The 24760-nt window shown below is 35.6% G+C and overlaps 1 protein-coding gene across 7 annotated transcripts in view; it reads left to right on the top strand.

The window, feature by feature from the left end:
• The window catches only part of abcc4 (ATP binding cassette subfamily C member 4 (PEL blood group)), a 97188-nt gene that overhangs the window by 9131 nt on the left and 63297 nt on the right, over positions 1-24760 (top strand). For 5 of the 7 annotated variants that reach the window (XR_016090979.1, XM_088914027.1, XM_088914028.1 and 2 more), the window contains exons 3-16: positions 2909-3029; positions 5147-5371; positions 6322-6411; positions 8180-8343; positions 9370-9495; positions 13086-13335; positions 15070-15177; positions 16885-16974; positions 19111-19302; positions 19473-19567; positions 20404-20490; positions 21695-21791; positions 21940-22158; positions 24215-24355. Coding sequence is in view for 6 of the 7 variants with exons in the window: in XM_088914027.1 (XP_088770153.1) it covers positions 2909-3029; positions 5147-5371; positions 6322-6411; positions 8180-8343; positions 9370-9495; positions 13086-13335; positions 15070-15177; positions 16885-16974; positions 19111-19302; positions 19473-19567; positions 20404-20490; positions 21695-21791; positions 21940-22158; positions 24215-24355 (2005 nt within the window). In the remaining variant the exon portion in view is untranslated. Of the gene's footprint in view, positions 1-953; positions 1061-2908; positions 3030-5146; positions 5372-6321; positions 6412-8179; positions 8344-9369; positions 9496-13085; positions 13336-15069; positions 15178-16884; positions 16975-19110; positions 19303-19472; positions 19568-20403; positions 20491-21694; positions 21792-21939; positions 22159-24214; positions 24356-24760 lie in introns of those variants that run through there. The other 2 variants (XM_088914031.1, XM_088914033.1) reach the window with 2 other exon arrangements.

Raw genomic sequence — 24760 nt, 5'->3', positions numbered from 1 at the left:
CATTATATTGTTGCCAGTCTTTCTAGTTCAGTGTCCAGAGATGTTGCTAATGCGTTTCCTCAGAAGTAGAAACCAAAACATTATGAATATTAAAAGATGTGAAGAGTTGAGAGAGCTGAATCTCTTTTTTTATGAAACATGTCTGTTCTTAATTGGAAAAAAAATGCTTACAAAGTTTTCAGCATTTTGTTAATGTTTATTATATTCCTGGTATTTGCAAATTGTTTTGTTCGATCTTTTGAATGTTTCAACCAAAATTTCAGGTTAAGAATGGGCAATTAACAAATACTTCTATGCATTACATAAAGGTGTCAGGTGACTTGTCAGATTGAGTCATAGAAATAAGATACAGGATATGTCAAGTTAGATGTGTTGTCTGAACACTAGATACTGAAATACTTAACTGGTGACCTGGATATTTCTCACAGTGAGTCTCGAGTATAAGGAAGTATTAGGTGAAACAGAGTATAAATTTGAGGTTCCCAAGTGCAGTTCTCATGGTCCTGAATCCAAGAGGTTTTCTAGGTCTCCTTAACTTATAAACAGCACTTCTCCTGAGAGAAGTGTTAAATTAATCCAATTAAGGTCTGACTGGACCATTGAGTTTATTTGTGGGACTGAGTCTATTCCTCATCTCCAACCTTCAGCCTTTGATGATTTAAAAACGTGCGGTCTAGACTGTGAGGTTCAGAGCTTGGAGCCATGGAATACACAGTAATAATCTTGGACAGGAAGGTGAAATTAATTTGGAAACTAAATTAATAATAAAGGTACTACATGTTACAATTAAAAAGTAACAATTTTTAATACCTCCCTTTGTTCTGTACAAAAGGAGTGTTTGCTCAGTTTCAAATGACAGAAGCCTTACAGTTGATAGTTTGCCTATATTGAAGAGCTACAACTACTTGTCTGGGCAAACCAGGATTAATCACTTATGTCATCACTTAGTTTCACTGCAATGTGGCTTGGAACCTCCACTCCTCATTCAATAGTGGAGTTACCTGGCTGTCAGCCGTTTAAGGCAGATTGTGATCTGAAAACCTCAGCGATAAATCTAAAGGTGGGAGCATGTGTTTTTATGTGAACAACCGCTGGTGTAAAACGTCACTGTTCTTTCCAAAAACTTTTCTCCTTTGTTGGAATTGCTGCATATACTGTAAACCTCAAACCTTTCTATTCTCCCAGAGAATTTGCATCTGTTATTCTGGCTGGAATATATATTTCCCATCAGGCTAATGCACAGCCAGTCAGCACAACAATTGCAAGATGATCAAATTTCAGAACTAGGGAACTAGAGAAAAAACATTCAGATACTCCCATTATTGTTATTGGGACTTTTACTAAGCAGAGCAGTGACTTGCCTAATTAAAAACAGCTAATTAATTGTTAAATTAGGGAAGGGAGAACCCTTAATCACTGCTCTAGCATACCATGCTTTCCACCGTGCACCACTGGGAAATTCTGATCATGCTATTGTTCAATTAATACCTACATATAAACATAAACTGAAATTAACCAAGTGAATTAAGAAACCAGCTCAAAGTTGGACCACTGAAACCACTGAGGAACATTTTGACTCAACATACTGGAGTGTTTTCCATGAGACAGATGACCGCATTGATGAATGTATAGATGATTTCTCAACTTTGTCACAACAGGCAACAGGTGCAACTTGGTCCTTATTTGTCAGTCTGTGAATACTAGTGTACTTCAAAGATGTATGCTTTTCCCATTACTCTGTTCCCTGTATAGACATGTCTGCACCTTTAGAGCACCTCTTCTGTCAAACTAAGTTTGCAGATAACATCACCTTTTGGAGGTTTCTTCACTATTGATGAGTATCATGGTATGCTAACAAACAGCTGCAGCTTAATACCCTTAAAATGTGGAAATAGTGATTTCTGGAAACATTTGGCAAAACCTCTCTCCCTGCTAATCAGTGATGTGGTATCAAGAGTTATGGAGTCCTTTAAGTTTTTGAGAATTATGATCTCTAATTCCCTTAAATAGGACATGAATATTCCCAGTATCACAAAGAAAGCACAGCAAAGCATGTACGTTTTGTGCAAACTAAAAAAAAATTAATCTCTCAACCAATTCTAATACAGTTTACAGGGCATTCTGACTGCCTCTATAAGTGTTTGGTTTGGCAATGTATCTGGCTGGTCCCAATGCAGTGTGTGTTGCCCTCTCTGCGGAGAGGGTCATTGGCTGTCATTTGCCCTCCATTGATGTTTTGTACAATTCCAGATTAAAGTAGAGGGGATGAAATATTGATGATGTCACCTCCCACCCAGTTACCACCTGTTTGATAAGCTTGCCTCTGGAAGGTGCTATCTATTAAAACCAGAACTACCCATTTCTGAACATTTTCATAGGGATTTTTTTTTCTTAATCAGAATTTCAAGTTATTTGTGCACTGCCTTAATAATATCTGATATTCTTCTTTTTTATGGTATACATTGAATGTCTTTGCAGCACCAAGTATATCTGAATAAATTCCTTCTACATGATATGTACTTTGCGAATAAAGGTGATTCTGACTCTGATGTAGAGAGATAAACATGGTATTGCTATACTGTGTCATCATGGCTTTGGGGATACTGCTGAATTATTGAAATATATTGTGTATAAAACATAATGGGTGTTAGCAAATACAATGACTAAAGACATCTGGTAATAATGGTTAAACCAATAAAAGGGCTGGTTGCACAGACCATGGCGTATGTTTAAAAAAATCTTTTATAATAACAGGGAGGTACTGTATAAATGGCAGTGGTCTAAGATAAGCTTAGGGAACACATGTTGAACTGTTAGCAAAGCAAATGTGATGTGCTGATGTCTTGTGATGCAGAACATATTTCATTCATTTGTTACAACATTGTGTTAACTGCCCTGTATCTTTCAGGTATTGGAATCAAGAAATGCAACAGGCCGCAAAAGAACTTAAAGAACCAAAGCTGACCAAAGCCATAGTGAAATGTTACTGGAAATCCTATGCTATTTTAGGGGTCTTTACTTTAATAGAGGTAAACGTACCATTTTTTCTGCTTTCTTAATACCATACCTGTCTTTGCGTAGTTGTTGAATAACATTTAATACTACATTTTTATCACTTCAAATTTCAGAATTATTCTTATTTTGTGTCTTTATTTTATTTCTGTGCTATGACATGGTGATATTGCCAGCTATTGCATTCTGTATTGGAACTGAATTTGGTCCTATATTTATTAAGAATTTTGATTAAAAATAACCCAGTTTATATTGGCTCTTTGCGTCATTATGTAGCATCTCAAATACAGTCACTTTCATTTTGAGAAATTTACAGATCTTATAGGGACATATGTTTTCCTTGGTCTATGATAATGATATAGACTTCATACAAATCATACTTGGGTTAATAATGTATTTATAAAAGTACATTTATTTGCAGTTGTTAACACATGGCAGCCTTTATCTAATGGGAATACAGGATTTTGTTTCATACATTATTTTCATGTATTTTTATTGCCAATATAATTTGTCATCATTCCAAGCTCTTTGCAGACAGTAAAAACTTTAATATAAAGAATAAATGTATAAATATTTTATGGGACAATACAGATTAAATCCAGAATTAGTCTGTGAATACAAAAAGGTATAGTAATATGCAGATCTTTACTGTTTTAAATTTAGATTTTCGATTTCCGATTTTAAGTATAGATGAACTCTACACAGGCAGCTAAAGCACACTTTCGAAGAGAACATATAAAATACACTTTGTAAATACTATAATTTGGATCACTGAGATAAAACCGGAAAGAGCCCTTGCTAAATTCTTACTTATTTTACTTACAAAAAATTAAACTCCTAAACCTACAGATACATGGACACAACACCACGTCACACAGAAATCAGACAAAGGTAGAAGGCTACAAAAAGTGTCTTTTCTTTCTCTGATAAATGACAGTTGCTGTCATACCATCATATTTTTAAAATGTTTCATGTTTTTACCATGATATATAACCAAAAAATTCTTTGATGGATTCACTCAGCCCTGACAACTTTTAGGCATGTGCTAAAGACCAGATTGAGACTAATAATCTAAGACAATTTCTGCACTTCAGCAAAGGCTCAGCAGCAATACAACCTGTTCTTCAAGTCAACTTTTCTGTTTTTTCAAGCCATTGTACTTTATATATACAGTATTGTTACAAATGGGGGTTTATGCAACTTGTTTATATCATGAGTTGACTGGGCAGTTTAGTCAATAAGTAAAATAAATATTCATAACCACCAACTTGTAAGTGATTTCTTTAGAATATACCAGAGAGGTTGGTATAATTAGAGGCACGAGAATTCTTTATCTGGCACAGCTTTGATGAAGAGAGTAATAATTCAGGCACTTGGTTAAACAAATATTTATTAACGATGCCAATACAAACACTACGCACGGCAAAACATACAACACACAAGTTACTATATTTATAGTGTGTTCACACAAGGTATTTCAGAGGCCTAACATCCTAATCAACCAGAAAATCTAAGGCTGCTACTGAGTATTGAATTATTAAACAATGTCTTCAGAGGCCAAAATAAGAGATAAGCTGCCTTCTCAATAAATGCAATACAATTGGCCCTTTAATATATCTTTCTGCAAGCCTGGATGTCAGAAAATAAATGGAAGCCTATTTCTCTATTTGAAAAATGCACTCACAAGCGGGAAAGACTGTCTTTACCCTGGGTGTCTGTTATTCAGGAAACCCAAGTTCCGTAAAAACACAGAATAGCAAGCTCACTCTAGCAAGGTTCAAAGATCTAGCTCCATTCAGGTTTTGCCTGGATGATCATGTAGTAGGGGCTCTCACCTGGTGCAAGCTTCACGTTCCAGCTCCCTCTCCCTCTCTTCTCTCTCCTCTGTCATCTTCATATGATCTTGTATAATATGATCTGGACTGGTAAACCAAGGTAAACATTCCAATTATTTTTGATCAGGGGACCCCCTACATCTCAGCAAACACCCCCTCTGGTTTGAAGCTGGGAATGTTTACACTGCCAAGTGTTACACACTTTATCACTTAGAGACCGTGCCATATTTTTGTTTTTACTGCCATTTTCAATTATTATTCATAAATCTCTAATATTTTTCCCCTGTTATTTCTTGCAGGAGGTAATAAAAATATTTCAACCAGTTCTTTTGGGAAAATTAATTCAATATTTTGAGGGCTTCGACCCTAATAACATGGATGCTCTCTATGCAGCCTATGGGTATGCTGCTGGTGTATCTCTTTGTACGTTTGGATTGGCACTGCTGCACCACTTGTATTTCTATCATGTCCAAAGAGCAGGAATGAAAATCAGAGTAGCAATGTGCCATATGATTTTTAAAAAGGTAAGTGATCAGCACAGATCTATAGCTAGGCTATATCTGTCCTCACAAGAGGTTTTCACTGGGTCACTGGCAAATTGTTTTGTGAAAGATTTCCCATTTTCAAAAAGGGTATTTTCATCATGCTTGATATCCAAATATGAATGAATCTGTTTGCTTCTTTCCTTTCAACCATATGCAGTATACTGTATACAGTATACATGTTTCTAATTGATCAGTATATAAATAATAATTAATGTATTTAACATAGAATATTAAAATTAATTGTGTTTTGTAAGAAAAATCCAAGTTATTACATTTAGGTATTTTGATATACAGGTTTAGCTTACACCATATTTTCTATTGAAACTGAAATTGGTAATTAGTAGGGATGTTATTTTAAAGGCGGTAGTATAAAAAGGAATACATTATACAGAAGAAAAACTGATGTGGTGTTATGAAGATTTTATAATGTTTTTTTTCTTTAAAAAAAGTAGCTTTATACATTAGGCACGGATGTAGTAGAAAAGTCATTCATTGCTAACTTGAGTGAATTAATCATTTTATTGGAAACGGCATCTCTTTTATCACTAGACTAGTGAATGTTTCTTTGGCAACAACCCTTTACACTGCAACACACTGCCTTCTGGAGCTTATTACCTACAATTACTACTCCCTAACTTTACATAGAAATATTCAATTTTTTTAATAAAAAGATGAAGTGCAAATGTACGTAATATCTGACCTGCTTTACAAGTGCTTTCATTGTTTCAAATGTGCAGAAATGAATTGAGAACTAAAGGACATACAGTATAATGAGTTTTGAAGGTACAAATACTAGGAAACAATAGATATATTGGGGGAAAAAAAATCTTGTTGATGAAATTATTTTTAAAATGTGGGGAAAGTGATGTTGTAAAAAAATATGAAAATATTAAGCATTTATTGCTTTCTTGTTGTTTTCAAATTTCTAGGCACTCTGCCTCAGTAGCAGTGCATTGGGAAAAACTACCACTGGCCAGATAGTAAACCTGTTATCCAATGACGTCATTAGGTTTGATGAGGTATGTTCCTAATTTTACTTCTGACTGTTCTGTTTAATTGAATAATAGGGAAGAAATTCTTCACAGATCTGCAGATTTGTGGGAATCACAGGATAGTTCTTCTGAATTGTGGAAATAGTCATGTCATTGCCAAACTGCTTTATAACATACGGTGTCGCGGGAAGCCGGAGCCTACCCGGCAAGCAACGAGCACAAGGCAGGGTACATCCTGGATGGGGCGCCAGTCCATCGCAGGTCAAGTGCAAGCCAGTCATACATGGGGACAATTTGGAGGCCACGGTAAAGGCTGAGGGGGGAAATTTGGCACGGACACCGGGAAAAACTTCCTACTTTTATTGAGAAATGCCTGGGGATCTTTAATGACCACTGACAGTCAGGACCTCGGTTTAACACTCATCCGAAAGATGGTGTGGAAATAGTATGAAAACAAATTCTGTTGCTGGTACTAGGATTAGGTTGAAAATGTGAAAAAGGACATTAATAATCAACTGACGAGGGTTTTGAATAAAGGTTCCAGGAATTTTCCCTGACTGGACTACACAGGAAGTCAGTCTCCACTTAATATTCATAAGTAATTGACACCATAAACATCCTACTGGCTACCAGTCTTAAGACTTTGAATCCATAAAATGTGCACCCCTTTTGCCTTAAGATTACATTTACTTGTATTTTTTGTGACAGAGACTTTTTAATAAGAAAAATACCATATCCACGAGTTCTGGCTGAAAAATAGTACCGTTCTTGTGTGAACAGAAACAACAAAAAAAAAGCTGTTAGGTAAACAGAAAGTGGTCTTATTTACAGTGTGAGGTTAAATTAACCAACACTGCAAAACGAGTCTTATCCCCCCTTTAAGCTTCTCACTAGATGTTTTCAGTACCTATCTTTTATCAGTATCCAGGCAGCTAAGATGCATACTGGCCGAAACCTTCAGCCTTCACCAAGTTCTCTGTTGTTACTTGTTTGGTTGGATGTTTCCTTCTCTGCATTGGGTGCAGATTGCACGACAGAGGAACTTCTCTGTGTCTTCAGACAGCAGATGAAGACAAACCTTAGAAGCCTTAATTTCTTGGTCACCTGACCAATTGGTCACATAACTGAGGGTAGCCAGTCATTCCCCACATCTTTCTGAGGAATGTAGTTCAGATAGGAATCTCCATCTTGTCTTAATCAAATGTCTTCTCACAAAACATGATGATTACTTCTTCATATGCAGTTCATTTTCCTATCATATTGCAGTTGTTATCAAGGTTGCAGTTGTTATCAGCAAACAAGGTTTGCTGTGTGTTCAATAGTTTTACACTGATTCACATAGGTCATGGTTCTTGAGCCTTTGGGGAAAGGAAGTTGAGACTTATTTAAATGATAATGATATTGAACTTGAATTAAAAGAAATTGAGTTGTCTTTAATAAAGTTCTGTTAAAATTTTAAGCATTAATTAATATTTTAAGAACTTCTTCTTGAAGAAGACAACTTAACAGCTGAAATGTTACTTTTGTTGCCACAAACCTTAAACGTGGTAATATGAATCCAACATTTTTACTTTTCATGGGTGGAGTGGGGGTTTTTCAACTGAGAAACAAAATGTTCTTCAGCCCAAGATTCCCAGTAATACATAATTAATTGAGGTGATTGAATACTCTTGAGGGATGAAACATGAAGTGTATTATACACATATGCTGGGAATAAGGAATACTCTTTATGCAGGATGCACACCAATCCATGATTCCCCTTATAGCTGACATGTTTTTAATGCTATTTTGACAGGTGACCATTTTTTTGCACTTTTTATGGGTGGGCCCACTGCAAGCTGCGGCTGTGATAACACTGCTATGGTATGAGATAGGCCCATCTTGCCTCGCAGGCATGGCTGTCCTGCTTTTCTTGATGCCTTTGCAAACTTTTTTTGGTCGGCTGTTCTCCTCCCTGAGGTAATTTGTTCTACTGTTATATGGCATCTGTTATAGTAACCGATGTTCGACATTTAGGTCCATAATATCAGGGCACCTGGTGACTTCTTGGGTTGAGGAATGGAGATTGGTCAAAAGAACAAGAACTAGAGCATCTTGGGTTCTTCCTACAAAGATGTTAACATTCAGTATGTATAACTAGCCAGCATGGGTCCTGTCCCTGTCTTCTCATTTTGCAGAAGTTAGATTTAGTTCCTCAAGGTTTACGCTCTTGGCTTGCTCCTAGGTGGACTCCTGTAGACAGTAGCAGCACAGATGCTATGTGGTAAAGACAGGGGAATGATATCCTTATTTAAACCTAATGAACACAAACTGTAAATGTGTAGGCTTGTTTTTTTTTTCTGAGAGTATGTGTGAGAAGTGCTGACATTCATAACTGCCTTAGAATCATCCTTAGAATAGGATGCTTCATTAGAATTTCAGATTACAGATTTCAATACATTTGATTTCAGACTTTTCAGAAATTGATTATTTCCTTCTGCAGCGGCCACTATTGTAAAATGCCAGCAACACTGCAGTTTAAACTGCAGTTTAAAAACCTTCCTTTAAATTCTACTCTTATCTTAATGTGCTGCCTTTTTTGCAGAAATGCTTAAAATGGAAGTGGTTTGTTTTTAAAAGTAAAAATATGTCAAATATTTTAGCACTCTTCTAATTACGTATACAGTTTAGGTGCTCATGCATTGTAGCAAACACTATGGTAAGGTGTTTATTTCATTTTAAAATCTTATCTGTTTAATTAGCCCTTAGATATTCTAATTTGTCACATTGTGACTTTAATATGTAAGCATGATATTGTTCATCCATAAAACCTTAAAACATTTTTGAAAAAAAAATCCTTCATTCTCTAAAATGAAAGTGTCTTTGTGCTTCTGTTTTTGGATCTCTGAAGTGAAATGGGAAAAACAACAGTATTTTATTTTCTTTGGTTATATCACTTTAATGATGGTAATTCCCATGAGAATTTAAAACTATTTTTTCCTGTAGGAGCAAAACAGCTGCTTTTACTGACAACAGAATACGCACAATGAATGAGGTTGTGTCTGGAATCCGAATAATTAAGATGTATGCCTGGGAGCAACCTTTTGCTAAACTGGTTACTGAAGTCAGAAGGTAAAGTTGAATGAATTTGCATAGTATTTGTAGAATATGGAGATGTCTGTAATTTTAATTTTGGATGTTATACAAAATAATTATTTTAATTTAGTTTTATTCATATATATTCATATATTTATGAGCTTGACATTCAACTGAGAACTTTATAAAGTTATTACAACATTTTTGGATTTGGAATTTCCTCTAAGAATATGTTATGTTTTTTCTTATCTTTTAATAATTACATTTTAGAGCTTTTAGCAAGAACTGACAAATGCGTGGAATCTATCCCTAAGCAAATGGCTAGTATGTGGAAATCACATTACAAGATCAGAATCAGTGCGGAGCTTAGGTATGAAATAAGTCCTGTGATCGAGTGATAGTTACATAGTGATCATATTCTCTGAAAACAGTAACATATAACAGTTATCACAATAGGGCTAATAAAATAATAAAATGACTTTAGGTAAATGGTAAATGTGATATGCATGAATGGACTTTGTAACTATTTTATTGAAAGAATATGAGTTTTTTGTAGTCTTTCCATCTTCTCCAAAGACTTTCGATTCTTCTGAGTTGTTAAAACTCTGTTGAAGATCATCCAAAGAACATGTAGTAAGGGAAGGGAAAAGGCTTCGCCTAGGTCTTACAGTTATGAGAATGAAGGAAGATGCTATTCAGCCCATTTAGCCCATTTGGTAGTTAACGGCTAATAGATCCAAAGATCTCATACAGCTTTTTCTTAAAGAAACAAGGATGTCAGCTTCAACAACATGACTGGATAGCCTGTTCTATACCCTCTAAACCTTTTGTGTAGATGGAGAAAGAAGGAGAAGAAACTGTTTAATAGAGGGCACTGCAGTCCTGGCTTCATAAGCTTAAAAAGATATGAATTTATCTTGTCTATTGCTTTCTTTAGGAATTCCAGGAAAAGATGCATTGTGTCTAAAAACTAAAGCACTCAGATTGTTCTAATCTAAAAGAAATTTTCTATTTACTGTTTTATTTAATTGAATGTAGCTATTTAGCTACAGTAGTTTACATTCTTTATAGTTAAACTGATTTGGTGACACATTTACCACTTAAATTTCATGTTTTACTTTTAAACCATTATTTAATTTAATTATAAGGTGCCCTACTTTATTATTATTATTCCTTATACTTAATGTTGCCCTTTTCTGGACATGCCAGAAGAAGTGTAATGAAGCCAGTTCATAGTTGGGGATTGTTAAGAGGCCATGATTGGTAAAGGCCAGGAGTGAATTTGGCCAGGATACCGGGGTAACACAGAAATGCCAGTGTGTTATGGACACAGACACCTTTATTAAGATGTTTAAGATTATGTAGGCCATTAAAATAGAAACACACATGTAATCTATTGTTTATTGTTTGGTGAACTACTAAGTCACCATTTTATAATCTTTAGATGAAAGGTCATGGTACCTCAAAGCTATTTTGTCCTTGAACCTTTTTTTTCAGAATAAAACAATGATGAGCCCTTTCACTAATCACATCTTAGCACTTTTGTAAAGCAAAACATATGAAACCCTCAAAAATGTAATAGGTAGCTCATTTTGATGGTAATTTGACACCTGGTATGCAATATTACAAGTTAATTTTCATTCTTCCTCTTGGTAAAGGGTTAGAATCAAATGTACTATAAGTATCTGAAAAGCAGTTTAAATGCTAGGCTGAGATTCTCCTAGAAATGTATGTTCACTTCTTCCGATGTCTTTTCTCCAGATCTCTTTAACCAATACTGTACAGTATAATGCACAGCCCGTACTGAGGCAGATTAGTATTTGATTAATGCTTCTTCTGGCTGTCATCTTAGTTTTCAGGTGTATACAGTCAAAAGAAAAAACTAATTAGCATAATTGGTTTGGGGGAGGTGTTGGGCTTTCCATTGCCTAAGGGTTGGTATTGACTTGTCTTTACTGTACCCTGGGATTTACCCATAAATAGACCTGACTGAATCGGCTGTTTGAGGGAGGTGGTTCAAACCAGATCTTTTGCTAATCCAGAGATCATAGTGTGAGCCAGAATTTTACATAATCAGCTTGGCAGCAGTATGGATTTAATATTCTTTCTCACTGCTAGTGCTTTGTAAGCTTACTCTGGTTGGGAGCTTCTTGGAAAAATACCTGATATCACAGGTACATAGAATTGGTAGTATAATGTAACTGTTTATATTTGGTGAGCTAGGATAGTATTCAGATTGGCATAAAATCATCATTGGAATATTGACCTTTGTTGGGTTTTCATAATTTTAAACTTAATTTTTTTGTTAAAATGTTCACATTGCAAATGCCAAAACAAACCTTCTTACTATGAGAGGATCTAAGAGAAAGCATTGCTCCTTTTTAAGAATATGAATGCCATTTCCAGAATTATACAGGAATCCCTTTACAAATGTTTAGACATGTTATCTAAAATTAATTTCCATAAGATTATATGTAAATCCCTCCAATTAGTTCCTGAATCCGGGAAGAGTCATCCATAAATTTCAAATTTTTGTGTAGTACAAAAGTATTAAAGTGACAACAGTATTACTATTTTGTTAATTAATGACTATTAATGTTTAATTAAACTAACAGATCTCTGTTAGGTTGTTAAATGGTGTTTACAGTGTAGAGTAGCTATGCAAATTATACAAGTATTAAACAAAACTTACTAAACAAGAAATATGTGTAATGGTTTAATCTTAATTATAATGTACACAATTTAAAATAAGTTGAGATTTTAACACTTAGATCAAAGAAAACTGAAAAATTAGTAAATAATTCTGTATGCTATTAAATTAGGAGAGAATAATAAAATTAAGGCATTATTTAAAAAAAGTTGAACTGAACCTGAACCACCAGAAAGCTGACATTGGATAAAATTGACTGGACAGTTTTCATTGTAGAGGAAATTCGTAAATTGGTTGGTCGTAAACTGAGGGATGCCTGCACACTAAGATGCTGAACATCACATCTGCAGATTGTTACTGAATGATATAATTTTAACTGAACAACCTGGCTGTAATATGGCAAAAAATCTACTAATCTTACAATTAGAGCTCCAAATGTGTTTTTATTTTGATAATTGGAAAATGCCTTTGCCTCTAATCTTTAAAAGATTATATTCATTATATCTTTTCCATACTCAGCTGCAGTTGAATCATACTTTATTATAATGAACATAGTTTGTTACACCCCCTTGTTGTAGGAAAACAACACAATGTTGGCCTTTGACTTGGTCTTCTGTAAATAGTTAACTTTTATAGCAAGAGACTTAATTTTCAGCTGTCAAACTTTACCTGAGGAAGAATAACACCAGTTCTGTAGTACTCTCAACTACTTTTCATGAAGAAATTTCTATTCATTTGACTTAATTGTAGATGACGTGATCTGCAGTTCAGTATTTAAATGTCTTTCAAAGCTGCGGAAGAATGGTTTGAATTAAATACACATTTTCTGCTAGACTGCTTTACAAACTGTGCACACCTAACCATATTAAATACCCCCTTTAAGGGCCTGTTAAAAATCGAAATCTCTTAAACTCAACAGAAACAGTATTTTAGCTCATAAAGATGAATTAGTGTTAAAACATTATTTCTGTTTCAGGAAGGAAATTTCTAAGGTGACCAAGAGCTCCTACCTGCGTGGGATGAACATGGCTTCATTTTTTGTTGCAAGCAAAATCATACTCTTCATCACTTTCACCACCTATGTGTTGCTTGGAAACCCAATTACAGCCAGTCGTGTGTTTGTGGCCGTGTCCTTATACAGCGCTATCAGGCTCACTGTCACCCTCTTCTTCCCAGCTGCTATTGAGAGAGCCTCAGAGGCCATGGTTAGCATTCGCAGGATAGAGGTACAGTATTGCAAACAACACTGGGAAGAGCAACCTTTTTTTTTTCCAGATCTTTAGATTTGGGGATAGTGAGGAGTTCATATATGAAATATTGATAATCACTTTTAGGAAAATTAAAATAGCTCATCTTGGGGGATGTGTGTGTGTTCAAGGTAGCTGCTTGTCGGCTGCCCCCCCCCCCCCCACCCAACTGCTGCTTGATGATCACTGTCTAATTACCCTCTATATCTTCAAGCTTCGGAAAAATGTGTTTCTTTAGCAGATGTAAGTGACATCATGGAGACAGCAGCCTCAAGGCCAGAACCCTACATGAATGGAAGCTGTCATCTTTATTGTTGTGGAATGCTGAGTTTAGAAGGTGGTAAAACTGTGAAAACATGTAAATAGTAATGGACATGTTACTTGAAACAATTTAGCAGTATAGGATAATATATTAAGGTGCTCTTGCTCTTAAACAGTAAAAGTTTTAATCAGCAGTTATGATTGAGGAAGCAGTACTTGGGTACCGATGGTTCCTGATATACAGTACTTAGGTGTTAGGGACAAGAAAGTCGAAATGACATATAGGGGAATTTTTCCCCATAAGAACAGTGTAAAAGAACAGTATAGTTCTTTTACAGATACTGTAGTTAGTGTCACCAAATCCTTTTGAACTGTGGTCCTGTCAAAACCAGCAATGTCATTTGCTTCTTCAGTGCAGATTTTTTTTTTGCACACTGTTAGCAATCAGACCTTGATCCATTGGTTGGATCAGTGATGTACTGTATTGCATGGTGGTGAGAGTTCAATTTTAATGTTGGGGCATAATGACTCATACAAAGTTTGAGATCCAGACATTAGATAATTCAATTACAATGAAGATTGAGCAATCTAGGCAGAACAGAACATGTAGTTTAGCTACTGTCAAATTTAAATGCCTGCAAATATGTGAGATCAGTTTTTGTTAGGTCAATGTAACCATGCAATTAATTGCTGGATCTTGGTTTTTGTTGTTACTGATTTCCTTTGAGCTTGGCTGGGGTGATAGTTTATTGCATGGTAAATCAACAGCTTCTTGTTAACTCTTCTACATAAGAGGCCTTTCTTTTGTCTATGTTTTAGCTTAAATATTTCTTAGAAATAAAGGTCTTAATTGTTACCTGGCGAAAGCTAAGACATTTGCCTATGTTTACAGAAAACTTTAGATTACTGTATGAAAAATAACAAATTGCTGCATGGCATGATTTTAAATATTTTTACAGACTACTCTAATTTTAAGATTTTAATACAGACTTTACATGTGAGGAAATTTATGCTTATTTGTAGTCCATCATGTTTTTTCTAAGCCAGACCAAGCCTTCTCTCATTTACCACCGATTCCATCTTTTGAATTTTTTTTACATTGTAGGGAATGGGGAATTAATACCATCTTCATGTTTCTAGCATTTTCTCTCAGTTTACTCTGCAGTGTAAACATCTTGAAAAACTTCCCGTGAGACAGGTCCATGTCCTCTTTAGGTATAAATACCAGACAGTGTAAAAGAAGGTGATTCTTTTTAGTTTTGTTTATGTTCTTAATGCTTTATACTGAAGTATATTGCCAAATGTCTCTTAGAAGTATCTGTTAATTACTGTACCACATACATTTGTTAATTAAAGCAAATTAAAGAGAAAGGGGTGCAACTGACAATATTTTAAAAGCATGCAAATTACATTTTGTCAACTACTAGAAGTTGCTGTGGTTTGTTTCTGTAGACATTTCTGTTGCTGGATGAGATTGAGAAACCTAAATCCGAGCTGCCAAAAACTGAGGTGAAAGAATCACTGCTTGAGGTCCAGGATTTAATCTGTTACTGGGATAAGGTAAATATTACACTTTTTACAGAACTTCCAGTCTTTTCATTCTCTGTACCTGAATACCTCTTGAGGTGTGCACTGTGCTAATGCAGTACATAGTGTGACATGTCATGTGAGCTGTGGTTTTCAATGCTGTTGAAATCCTGGTCATGCCTGACTCTACATCAGATGTAGAGGAAATGGTTTATAGACTTTAGTGTTCCCTTGCCTTAGAGAATAGATGAGAGCTATGCATTACTAGCCTCACTACTTCAAATTAATTGGTAATTATAAGGTGTCATTTGAAGTTCACTAGCTCTTAATTTTTTTTTTCTGGACAAAGAGTAAAAACCTGCCAGATAAAGCTTTCTGCAATTAGTCTTTCTCGTGACAGGCACGTACTGAAACAGACAGTTTTAAAAATTAAATATATGTGAAAACATTTAAAACATAACATTTAATTGATGTAACAATTCAATAAAGGTCAACAAAACATTAGATATTTTCTTAATATTTCCTTTAAATTTCATATTACAAAGGTAAGGGAAGTTGCTACTAGGTTGCAGGTACAGTATACTGTAATAACACACAATGTAAAAAAAATACAGCATTAATTTATTTTCCACCAAGAAACTAATATTTAGAAACTATTGATGAATGTACTAAATTAATTTCCAATAAATCTGATGTTTGAGCTGTAAACCCTACATTGGGGATTATTTTGAAAGGAAAACAATTACTTTGAGGTTAATGAAGTCCCAGATCTGTGTGTTATTTTGGAATAAATCTTCATAACACAAAGTAAAAAGTTCTATAATGTGTGTAAAAACGGCATCCAAAATACACACATATATTCTTCCTTTTAAATGAATAAGTAGTTGACATTGGTGTGTTAAGTCCACAACTAAAACTACAAACAACTTGTCTAGATATTTAACTTTTTGACTTCGTTAAGAAGAATTTCCAAAGATGTTGCTGAGTGCAGTGCTTTCTTCTTTTTTTGGTCTCGAAGGTTCTATAACTTCAGTTTTTCATCATATTGTAATAAATGTTTAAAAACAGTTACAGTTTTTTTTTTACTTTAGCAGAGTAATGAATACATGTTTGTTCACATCAGTAAATCTCTCATTTCAGAAAGGAGTTTTAGATTTGAAAAGGAGTAATAAACTGAGAAAAGGCTTTGACACACCCACCAGTCATAAATTCTAGAAACCATTTCAAATTTTCTGTTTACCAGATATTTCTTTTTGTATACCAGGCATTTCTTGTCTCTGTTTACTATAAAGTGGCTTTCCAGTGCCAGGTTGCCATGACTGGCTGCTGAGTCAAAGATTAGCAGTTTTTTATATGCAAAAAAGACTTATACTGGGCCTCAACATCTGTGTTTTTCTTAAATAGACAGTGCTTGGCAATTCTGATGTTTCTGGGGATTGAATATGAGAACAATCCCTTTATTTTTTTTAAGTGAAGAAACAAGGTGAGGCAGAAAAGTACTGATGCATAGAACGTGTAAGGTTTTCCCCTGCAGTTTCTCACAGTCAACCCTGACTTACTATACATTTCTAGTTTCACTAAAATTTTTGTGAAGAGTAATCGCATTAAAAAGAAGTCAAACTGGCCTAAGGAATTTAAACAAAGAATGAAACAGCAGCTCAAAGTGGTCACATTAGTTTCTTTAACCTGCGTAATGATACGCTGATTTGTTTACCCTTGGTGCTTAATATTATTCTGCAGTCACTGGATGCACCAACACTACAGAACGTTTCCTTCACTGTGAGGCCTGGGCAGCTGCTGGCTGTGATTGGGCCAGTAGGAGCAGGGAAGGTAAGTCTCCATGTGTTACACAGCAATGCAGAGACACTCAGGGCAGAAAAGGGGAAGTTTTCATTTCCCATCATATGGTATTACGCAAACCCTTTCCTAAATATTAGGATTCTATTTTTATCCCAGTTAACTGATGCATAAAACAGTGTTGCTGCCTATTAGTCATATTTCTTCGAGGCATTAGCTTTCCTGTAGTTTAAATTTGATGTTAGCAGCTTTGCTTAACTCTTGGTTTAATATTGAAGATTAATAATTGAAACATAATTGCTCAGCTCAAGAGTGATACGTACTGTATAAAGGTGATTAATCTAGTATCCCAAGTTAATACATTTATTGTGCTTCATTATCAGAATATAGTGTAATTTCTTCTCAGGCATGAAACTTTATTACTTGACGCTAACTGCTTTATTGGTAATTTGTACTGTGAATATATTTTAATTTTTCAAAACTTAGAAAATACAACACAAAAGTAAAAGTGATCTCCCTCCCACATGCATAGAGCACTTGTTCACCCATTCCCCTAAATGCTACTTTCTTCGATGTTTTTCACTGATGACCCCTAAGGCATGGTCAGACAGCAATGATGGAAGCCCCTGTGTCAGCAGAAGCACTCCAAGCCTCCCCAGTCCTCCCACTTGGACCGTTCTTTACTTGTTTGCTTGTATATTGTCTACTGTTTGCTTGTATATTATCTAAATTCACTGTCTGCACTTTGTGTTTTTTTACAATTGAGACTTTCTGTAAGCAAGATTTCCATTGTACCAGAACATGTACCCATTATATATGGCAATGCAGTTCAAGTTCAAGTTCTAAAAGTCAGAATATCACTACAGTCCAGCATCCAGTGATGCCAGGAGAGGGAACATGTTGGTTCCCAGCACACTGCCAGTAACTTCTCAGCTGAACAGTGCCAATCAAATACATTTCTGCTGATTCAGGAGGCTCAGATTAGAGTCCACATCTAACTATAGAACCACATGAGACCAGGAAATATCCCCTGTTCAGAATAATAGCCAAGCATATAGTGGTTTAACATTTGATTTCTCATTATTCATGAGAATACTGATTACTGAATACTGTCTGGTTTATTGTGAAAATATATGTGAAAAATATACTAAAAACTAAGGCTTTAATAACCAGACAAGTCCTTTGAGAACAAATTCTGAACCTGGGGAGTTGCCATTTATACCTTTTTTTTCTTTTTTTTTCATTGGAGCAATCTCAGTACAGCACCATGCTAAAGGGTACTTCAACATTGTCACATCTGGGATCCCCAGCCTTCCATCTGAAGTCCAATACCCTGACCACTGTTCCACTTTAAAAATGTGCTTTGTGTAATTTCAGATGTATTAACTTTGTTGATATTTTTATCCCTGGTTATTTACTGTACCTGCCAAATTTATAATAACAAAATAATTTCATTTGCTATTCAGTTTTTTGGTTACAGGCAAAAAACTGAATAGCAAACCACTAGAGAATGAAAGCGAGTGAATACCCGAATGGAACAACAGTGCTTTTTTCCATTTGATTACCATAAAGGCTAAATTAATTTATTAATAGGTTTTATAGTATAAGGTCTTCTATTTCTTAGACATCTAAAATTATTGGAAAGGCATTCCCTCAAAAACAACCAAAAAATCCCTCAAGATTAAGTTTTAAAGGACATTGAGTGAGCAAAGCTAAATATAGGAGAACAATTTCTGTTCGTCGACTGATTAAGGTGGTAAGGTGGGTATGTTTGAAAAAAATAATAGACAAAATGGAGTTCTGGTTGTGGTGAGGCTGCTGTGTCGGTAGGTTGTCATGGTCATTTTGAAACCGCTTCTCCCAAAGAATTGTTCCAGTTAAGGCAGTAACCAGCTGGGTGAGCTTGTTAAGAGCTGAGATGGAATTAAAACTCACAGACACACTGGCTCTGCAGGACCAGATTGGACAAGCCTGGTCTAAAATATACACATCCAAAACAATTATTTAGCAGTTAAATTATTTTCAGCCAAATTTGGATGTTCAGCACAGTGATGGTTTTTCTTTCCTTTGAACCATATAGGAAGAAACAAATGCTCGCTTAGCTTTACTGAATATGCAACATTTAAGAACAGTGACCTTTTTCTTCCTAATTGGCTGTTTATTTTGCAGTCTTCGATCCTGAGTGCCATTCTGGGCGAGCTGCCTCTGGAAAAAGGCATGGTGAAAATGCAAGGAGACCTGACCTATGCCTCTCAGCAGCCGTGGGTCTTCCCGGGGACCATCCGCAGCAACATCCTCTTTGGGCGGGAGTACCAGCAGCAGAAGTATGAGAAAGTCCTGAGAGCATGTGCCCTTAAGAAAGTAAGCCTTTGGTTCCATTTTCACGTACTGTAAATATATGTTTACTGCATATTTAAAAAGATGTGCAGAATATATAGGTTTCTTCTTTCTACAGTGGGCGAATATTTTTTTTTTGGTGTGTTTTTAAAAGATGCTTCAGTTTTACACATAGTTGATTCACTTGTTTGTAGGATCTGGACTTGTTGCCAGATGGGGATTTGACAGTAATTGGAGATCGGGGTGCTACACTGAGCGGAGGTCAGAGGGCTCGAGTGAATCTTGCCAGGTAACAGAACACCTTCGTTTTCAGAATTCTAGAATAAATAACACATACTGTATACCCGGAAATTATACAGAATCCTTCAGTAATTCCATAGGGTCTGCATGGTTCATGGGTTACTCTTAATGGCCTTCAGTAGCCCATGTGTTTGTTGGTTTCTTTACCTTGTAAGTGGGAAGAAAAATGAAAAGGGATATAAATTCACCCAAAACAGAAACACAAACATCACTTTGTAAATGTAATAGAAAATATAAAATACGAAATATTGAAACAAATGTTAATCCAGTAAATCCAACAACAGAAATTTTGAACAACCCTCTAATCCTCCTCTTCATTATGTACATTGTATCAAAATAAATATAATTTGTTGCTTTTTAAACAAGTGTTACTTCATCTATAGGATGAGAGAGGTGTCTTAGATTACCTTTATCTGTAACAACCAGTTGTGAAACATTATACAGTCATTAAAAAGTCTTAAGTTACCTTCATTCATCATATCCAGTATAACTTGTTCTCCTTCTATAATGTATTTGGACACTGCAGAGCCCAGGTTTAATCTTTTTATTGTTATGTACCTGTTTTTGTTTAAAGAGAGTGCACGGATGTCAGACAAAATTTCCTTAACACTTCAGATGTGGTATTATTAAAAGAAGAAAATGAATCCCTGAGGAAAAAAAATGGAATTTGAAAGCAAGTTGATGCCTGACTAGCTTTAATTATTCAAGAAATACCAGTTTTTTTTTGTAAAACATCATATTAAAATGTAAATAGGTATCCATTAAACCCTTGAGTTACATACCAATGTAAGCCACTTTTATTTCAGTCTGTTCTTTTTTTTAAAGAGCTGTGTATCAGGATGCTGACATCTACCTGCTGGATGACCCTCTTAGTGCTGTAGATGCTGAAGTGGGAAGGCACTTGTTTGACCAGTTAAGTCATTTTTTTGGTTTGAATCTGTAAGGAAAGATGAAACGCTTAGGTGGTGCTCTCTTTAAACAGGGTTTCCCTTCAGAAATTGCAGTTTTCTATTGTGTCGACTCTGTCTAAACCACCTGCATTAGTGCTGAGTTCTGAATGTACAGTGCTGTTTCTAATCTCTGGAGTGCTTCTCCTAAGAGTTCCCTTACTCTCCCCATATTGTTTTAAATCTTTTCCTGGCTTCAGAACTCTTCAATAAGACACAATAAGTTATTGTTTTAGTAGGGAGGTTTTCTTTGTTATTTCATAAAAAAACATGCAAAGGAAACAAATGGTAAGAAGGATAAGACCAATGTATTGTGAAACTGAGAGGGACAATGTGTTCTTATAATCCTATTTTAAAACAGTTCATTATTAATGAACTGTATTTGGTACAAATTCGTTTATTTTTATAGAACATATTGGTGACAAAACAGTAAGTTAGCATATGTAAAACAACAACATTGTACTACCCTGTTTTAAAAAATCTTCCTTGTTTCCTACCATTTTACCAGTGCTTGGTGGTTTTTCATCATGTCTCCAGATTTTAAAGTAGACCTGTTATGCAAACAAAAAAAGGGTATATACAGTATATTGTTGCATTTTCTACAACTTAAAACTTTGCAAAGTAATGGCTGTGCTTAGTATACCCTCTTACCGGTCTGTATCAGTTTCAGTAAGCTGCTCTAATTTACATTGTGTTAACACTAATACCAACTTTCAAATGTTTTCAGTAATTTACTGTAGATACCTTTACAATTTCTTTTCAGTACTTTATTACTTATCTTGCCTGTCAATCTTGCTTGTTTTCAATGTTTTTTGAAAACTGAAATTATAGCAAGCCCATATCAGCATTTTAATTTCAGTTTACCGGTAACACCACCAGCTGAAAAACTACAAAAGAGAGTATTCCAGCATCTCTAAGTGAAGTGGTGTAACACTAGTAGTTCAAGAATTGAAACTGTTTAATACAGAAGAAAACAAATATCAAATGAACTGAAACTTTTCACATTAAATGGGACAGATTCACACCTCCCAGCCAGTCTGGTAAATCAGTTAGGGTTGTTGGAAGTGATGTAAAACCTCAAAGGTTGAGTGCTTTTTTATGATAATTCATTGAATTTCATTGCATGGAAATGCTTACACTCAGCTAACAGTGTTTCTTTTGACATTTAGGTGCATCTGTGGTTTGCTACGGAACAAACCCCGTGTTCTTGTGACACATCAGTTACAATATTTAAAGGCAGCTGACCTTATCCTTGTCTTGAAAGAGGTTAGTCCCGTCTTCATGTCTATTAATTCAAACTTTGTTTTTAAATGAATGATCATGCAGATGGCAGGCAACAAGGTAAAATTTTGCTCATGACCTTATTTCCCTTTTTTTAATTTATTTTTTTAAAGAAAACATTTATGCATTTTAGGGTCACACAGTTGCCAGAGGAACCTTTACAGAGCTGCAGAGATCTGGGGTGGATTTCACCTCCCTGCTGAAAAAAGATGATGAGGAGGAGCTTCAGCCTGTGCCAGAGACGGCTGCCAACAACAGCCGGTCTCTGAGGTGTCGTACCATCTCCCAGACCTCTGTGAGGTCACACACCTCCTCTATGCTGTCTGTGAAGGATGGGTCAGAGCAGCTTCCGGTGTGTAAAAGAGAGTGAATTCAGTTCTGTTTTTACAAACGTTTTACTTCAGCTACCTTAACTGCCCCCCAGTTTGCTGGGCTTTCCTGAGCTCCCATGCAGTTTAGAAAAAATATATTATGCAGCAGCCTTTATTTACAACCACAAATGTAGACCTAAGCAATTCCAAAAGATCAGTAGTCTGTATAGTAGATGTAAAAATTACGATGAGCCAAATTTTTTCATGCCAGCTTTGGAAACAGTGTTACATTGATGGCTTAGAGCAAGAGCAATGACAGAAAAGTCTGATATACTTTGGCTGTAACATTCATATTGATGCAAAGTAGTTTAGAACATGAGAACATATGAAAGGTTACAAACAAGAGAAGGCCATTCAGCTCCTCTGGCCTGTTTAGAAGAAATAAAAAAACTCTACTAGGATATATTGGAAAACCATGAACCAACTAGCATATATACTGAAGAACATCAGAAAGCTTATGAAAATCGACAATTTAACCAAGAAATTGAATTAGATGTGTTTTGTCTGCTTTACTGCCGTCTGACACTAGAGGGCAATATTGATTTTTTTAACGATTCAAAGTACAGTAAAGAGCATTATTTTGATATTGATATGAAAATATTTTTTAACTTTCTCTAGTTTTCTAAGACTTGTTAAAGTTCTCACTACACTTGTGTATAGTGACACATTTACTAATTGACTTATCTGGTCACAGGTGTTGTTCCACCTTCGGTCTTTGTTCTTAGATTTGCTGTTTGTTATTCATTACACTTTCAGCTTATCTTTTATAATAAATCATGTAATAAATACTTAAAATATATTATAATTATGATTTAAATACTTTTCTAATTTGGAAATTGCTAATTAGGAAAATAATATGTGACTTTAACTACTAAAAAGGCTCTTGTACACTTTGAGTTCCAGATCTTGATGTATTATACATGGAGGTAATAACATAAGAAAGGTTCCAAAATGAGAGGGGTTCATGCGGCCCATCTAGCCTGTTTGGCAGCAAGTACTTAGTTGATCTAAAGATCGTATCCAGCTGTTTCTTGTTGGTAGACAAAGTATTGGCTTCAACCACATGTCTGGGTAGCTGTCTTCGGGTGAAGAAGTTCCTCCTGTTCTTGGTTTTAAATGCACTTCGGTGTATTCCATTTGTGTCATCTGGTTGTGTTATCTGGTGTTTCCAACCAGACGACACAGGTGCCACCGCAGAATATTCTGTTAAATCCCAGCTTGCAATTGAATGCTCTTCTCTGGACTGATTCCAGAGCAGCAATATCTTTTTTTGAAGCACGGTGACCACAATTGTACATGACATTCTGAATGAGGCTTAACTAGTACGTTATGCAGTTTTACTATAACATCCCTTGGCTTGAATTCTACACTTTTAACTGTACAGTCTAACATTGTTTTGCTTTTTTTATTGTGTCCCTGCATTTTCTGGAAGCTATGTGTCAACATAAACTGCCAAGTCTTTTTCATAAGTAAATATCTTGTTTGGAAGTGTAATGGAAGATGTTGCTGCCATTCTGTGAATAGCTTTTAGTAATTGCGTCAGGGTTCTTTTTTTCAGGTAGAGCATGTGCAGATGGCTTTCGCTGAAGAAACTCGCTCTGAGGGGACGATCGGTGTTAAAGTCTACTGGAAGTACTTTAACACCGATCGTGCCACCGACACAGGTGCCACCGCAGAATATTCTGTTAAATCCCAGCTTGCAATTGAATGCTCTTCTCTGGACTGATTCCAGAGCAGCAATATCTTTTTTTGAAGCACGGTGACCACAATTGTACATGACATTCTGAATGAGGCTTAACTAGTACGTTATGCAGTTTTACTATAACATCCCTTGGCTTGAATTCTACACTTTTAACTGTACAGTCTAACATTGTTTTGCTTTTTTTATTGTGTCCCTGCATTTTCTGGAAGCTATGTGTCAACATAAACTGCCAAGTCTTTTTCATAAGTAAATATCTTGTTTGGAAGTGTAATGGAAGATGTTGCTGCCATTCTGTGAATAGCTTTTAGTAATTGCGTCAGGGTTCTTTTTTTCAGGTAGAGCATGTGCAGATGGCTTTCGCTGAAGAAACTCGCTCTGAGGGGACGATCGGTGTTAAAGTCTACTGGAAGTACTTTGCGGCTGGAGCCCATATTTTAGTTCTTCTCATTCTGGTCCTGCTCAATGTCTTAGCACAGGTGAGTGACTATAGGTTCCTATACAAGAGTTCTATCTGGTTGCATCTCATCTTTCTTGTGATGTGGTTTTAAAGCCTCAAAAACTGAACTGATAATGTCCTATACCCTATTTTATCATAAACCTATCAACCATAATTGGGGTTGTGAAAAATTAGTAGTTGGTTTCAGCTTGAAAATTATTCTTCTTCCTCCAGTGCATTCCCCTCCCCAGGTTAGAGCATCTTTTTTTGTCATATACTGTATGCATCTTTTTTCCTCTTTGTGGTTCTTCTGCTAGCCAGCTTTCTCACAAAGTGATTTATTAATCAATTGAAGACGTTCTTTAAGTTAACTTTGCCAGGTGTGCAGCTTTTATGTGATACTAAATATGAAAGATGTCTGTCCTACTTGGCTGCCCGGTACACA

This window comes from Atractosteus spatula, chromosome 4 (genome assembly GCF_055471065.1).
Source record: "Atractosteus spatula isolate fAtrSpa1 chromosome 4, fAtrSpa1.hap1, whole genome shotgun sequence".
Lineage (NCBI taxonomy): Eukaryota > Metazoa > Chordata > Actinopteri > Semionotiformes > Lepisosteidae > Atractosteus > Atractosteus spatula.
This window is presented reverse-complemented; position numbering and strand designations above follow the sequence as displayed.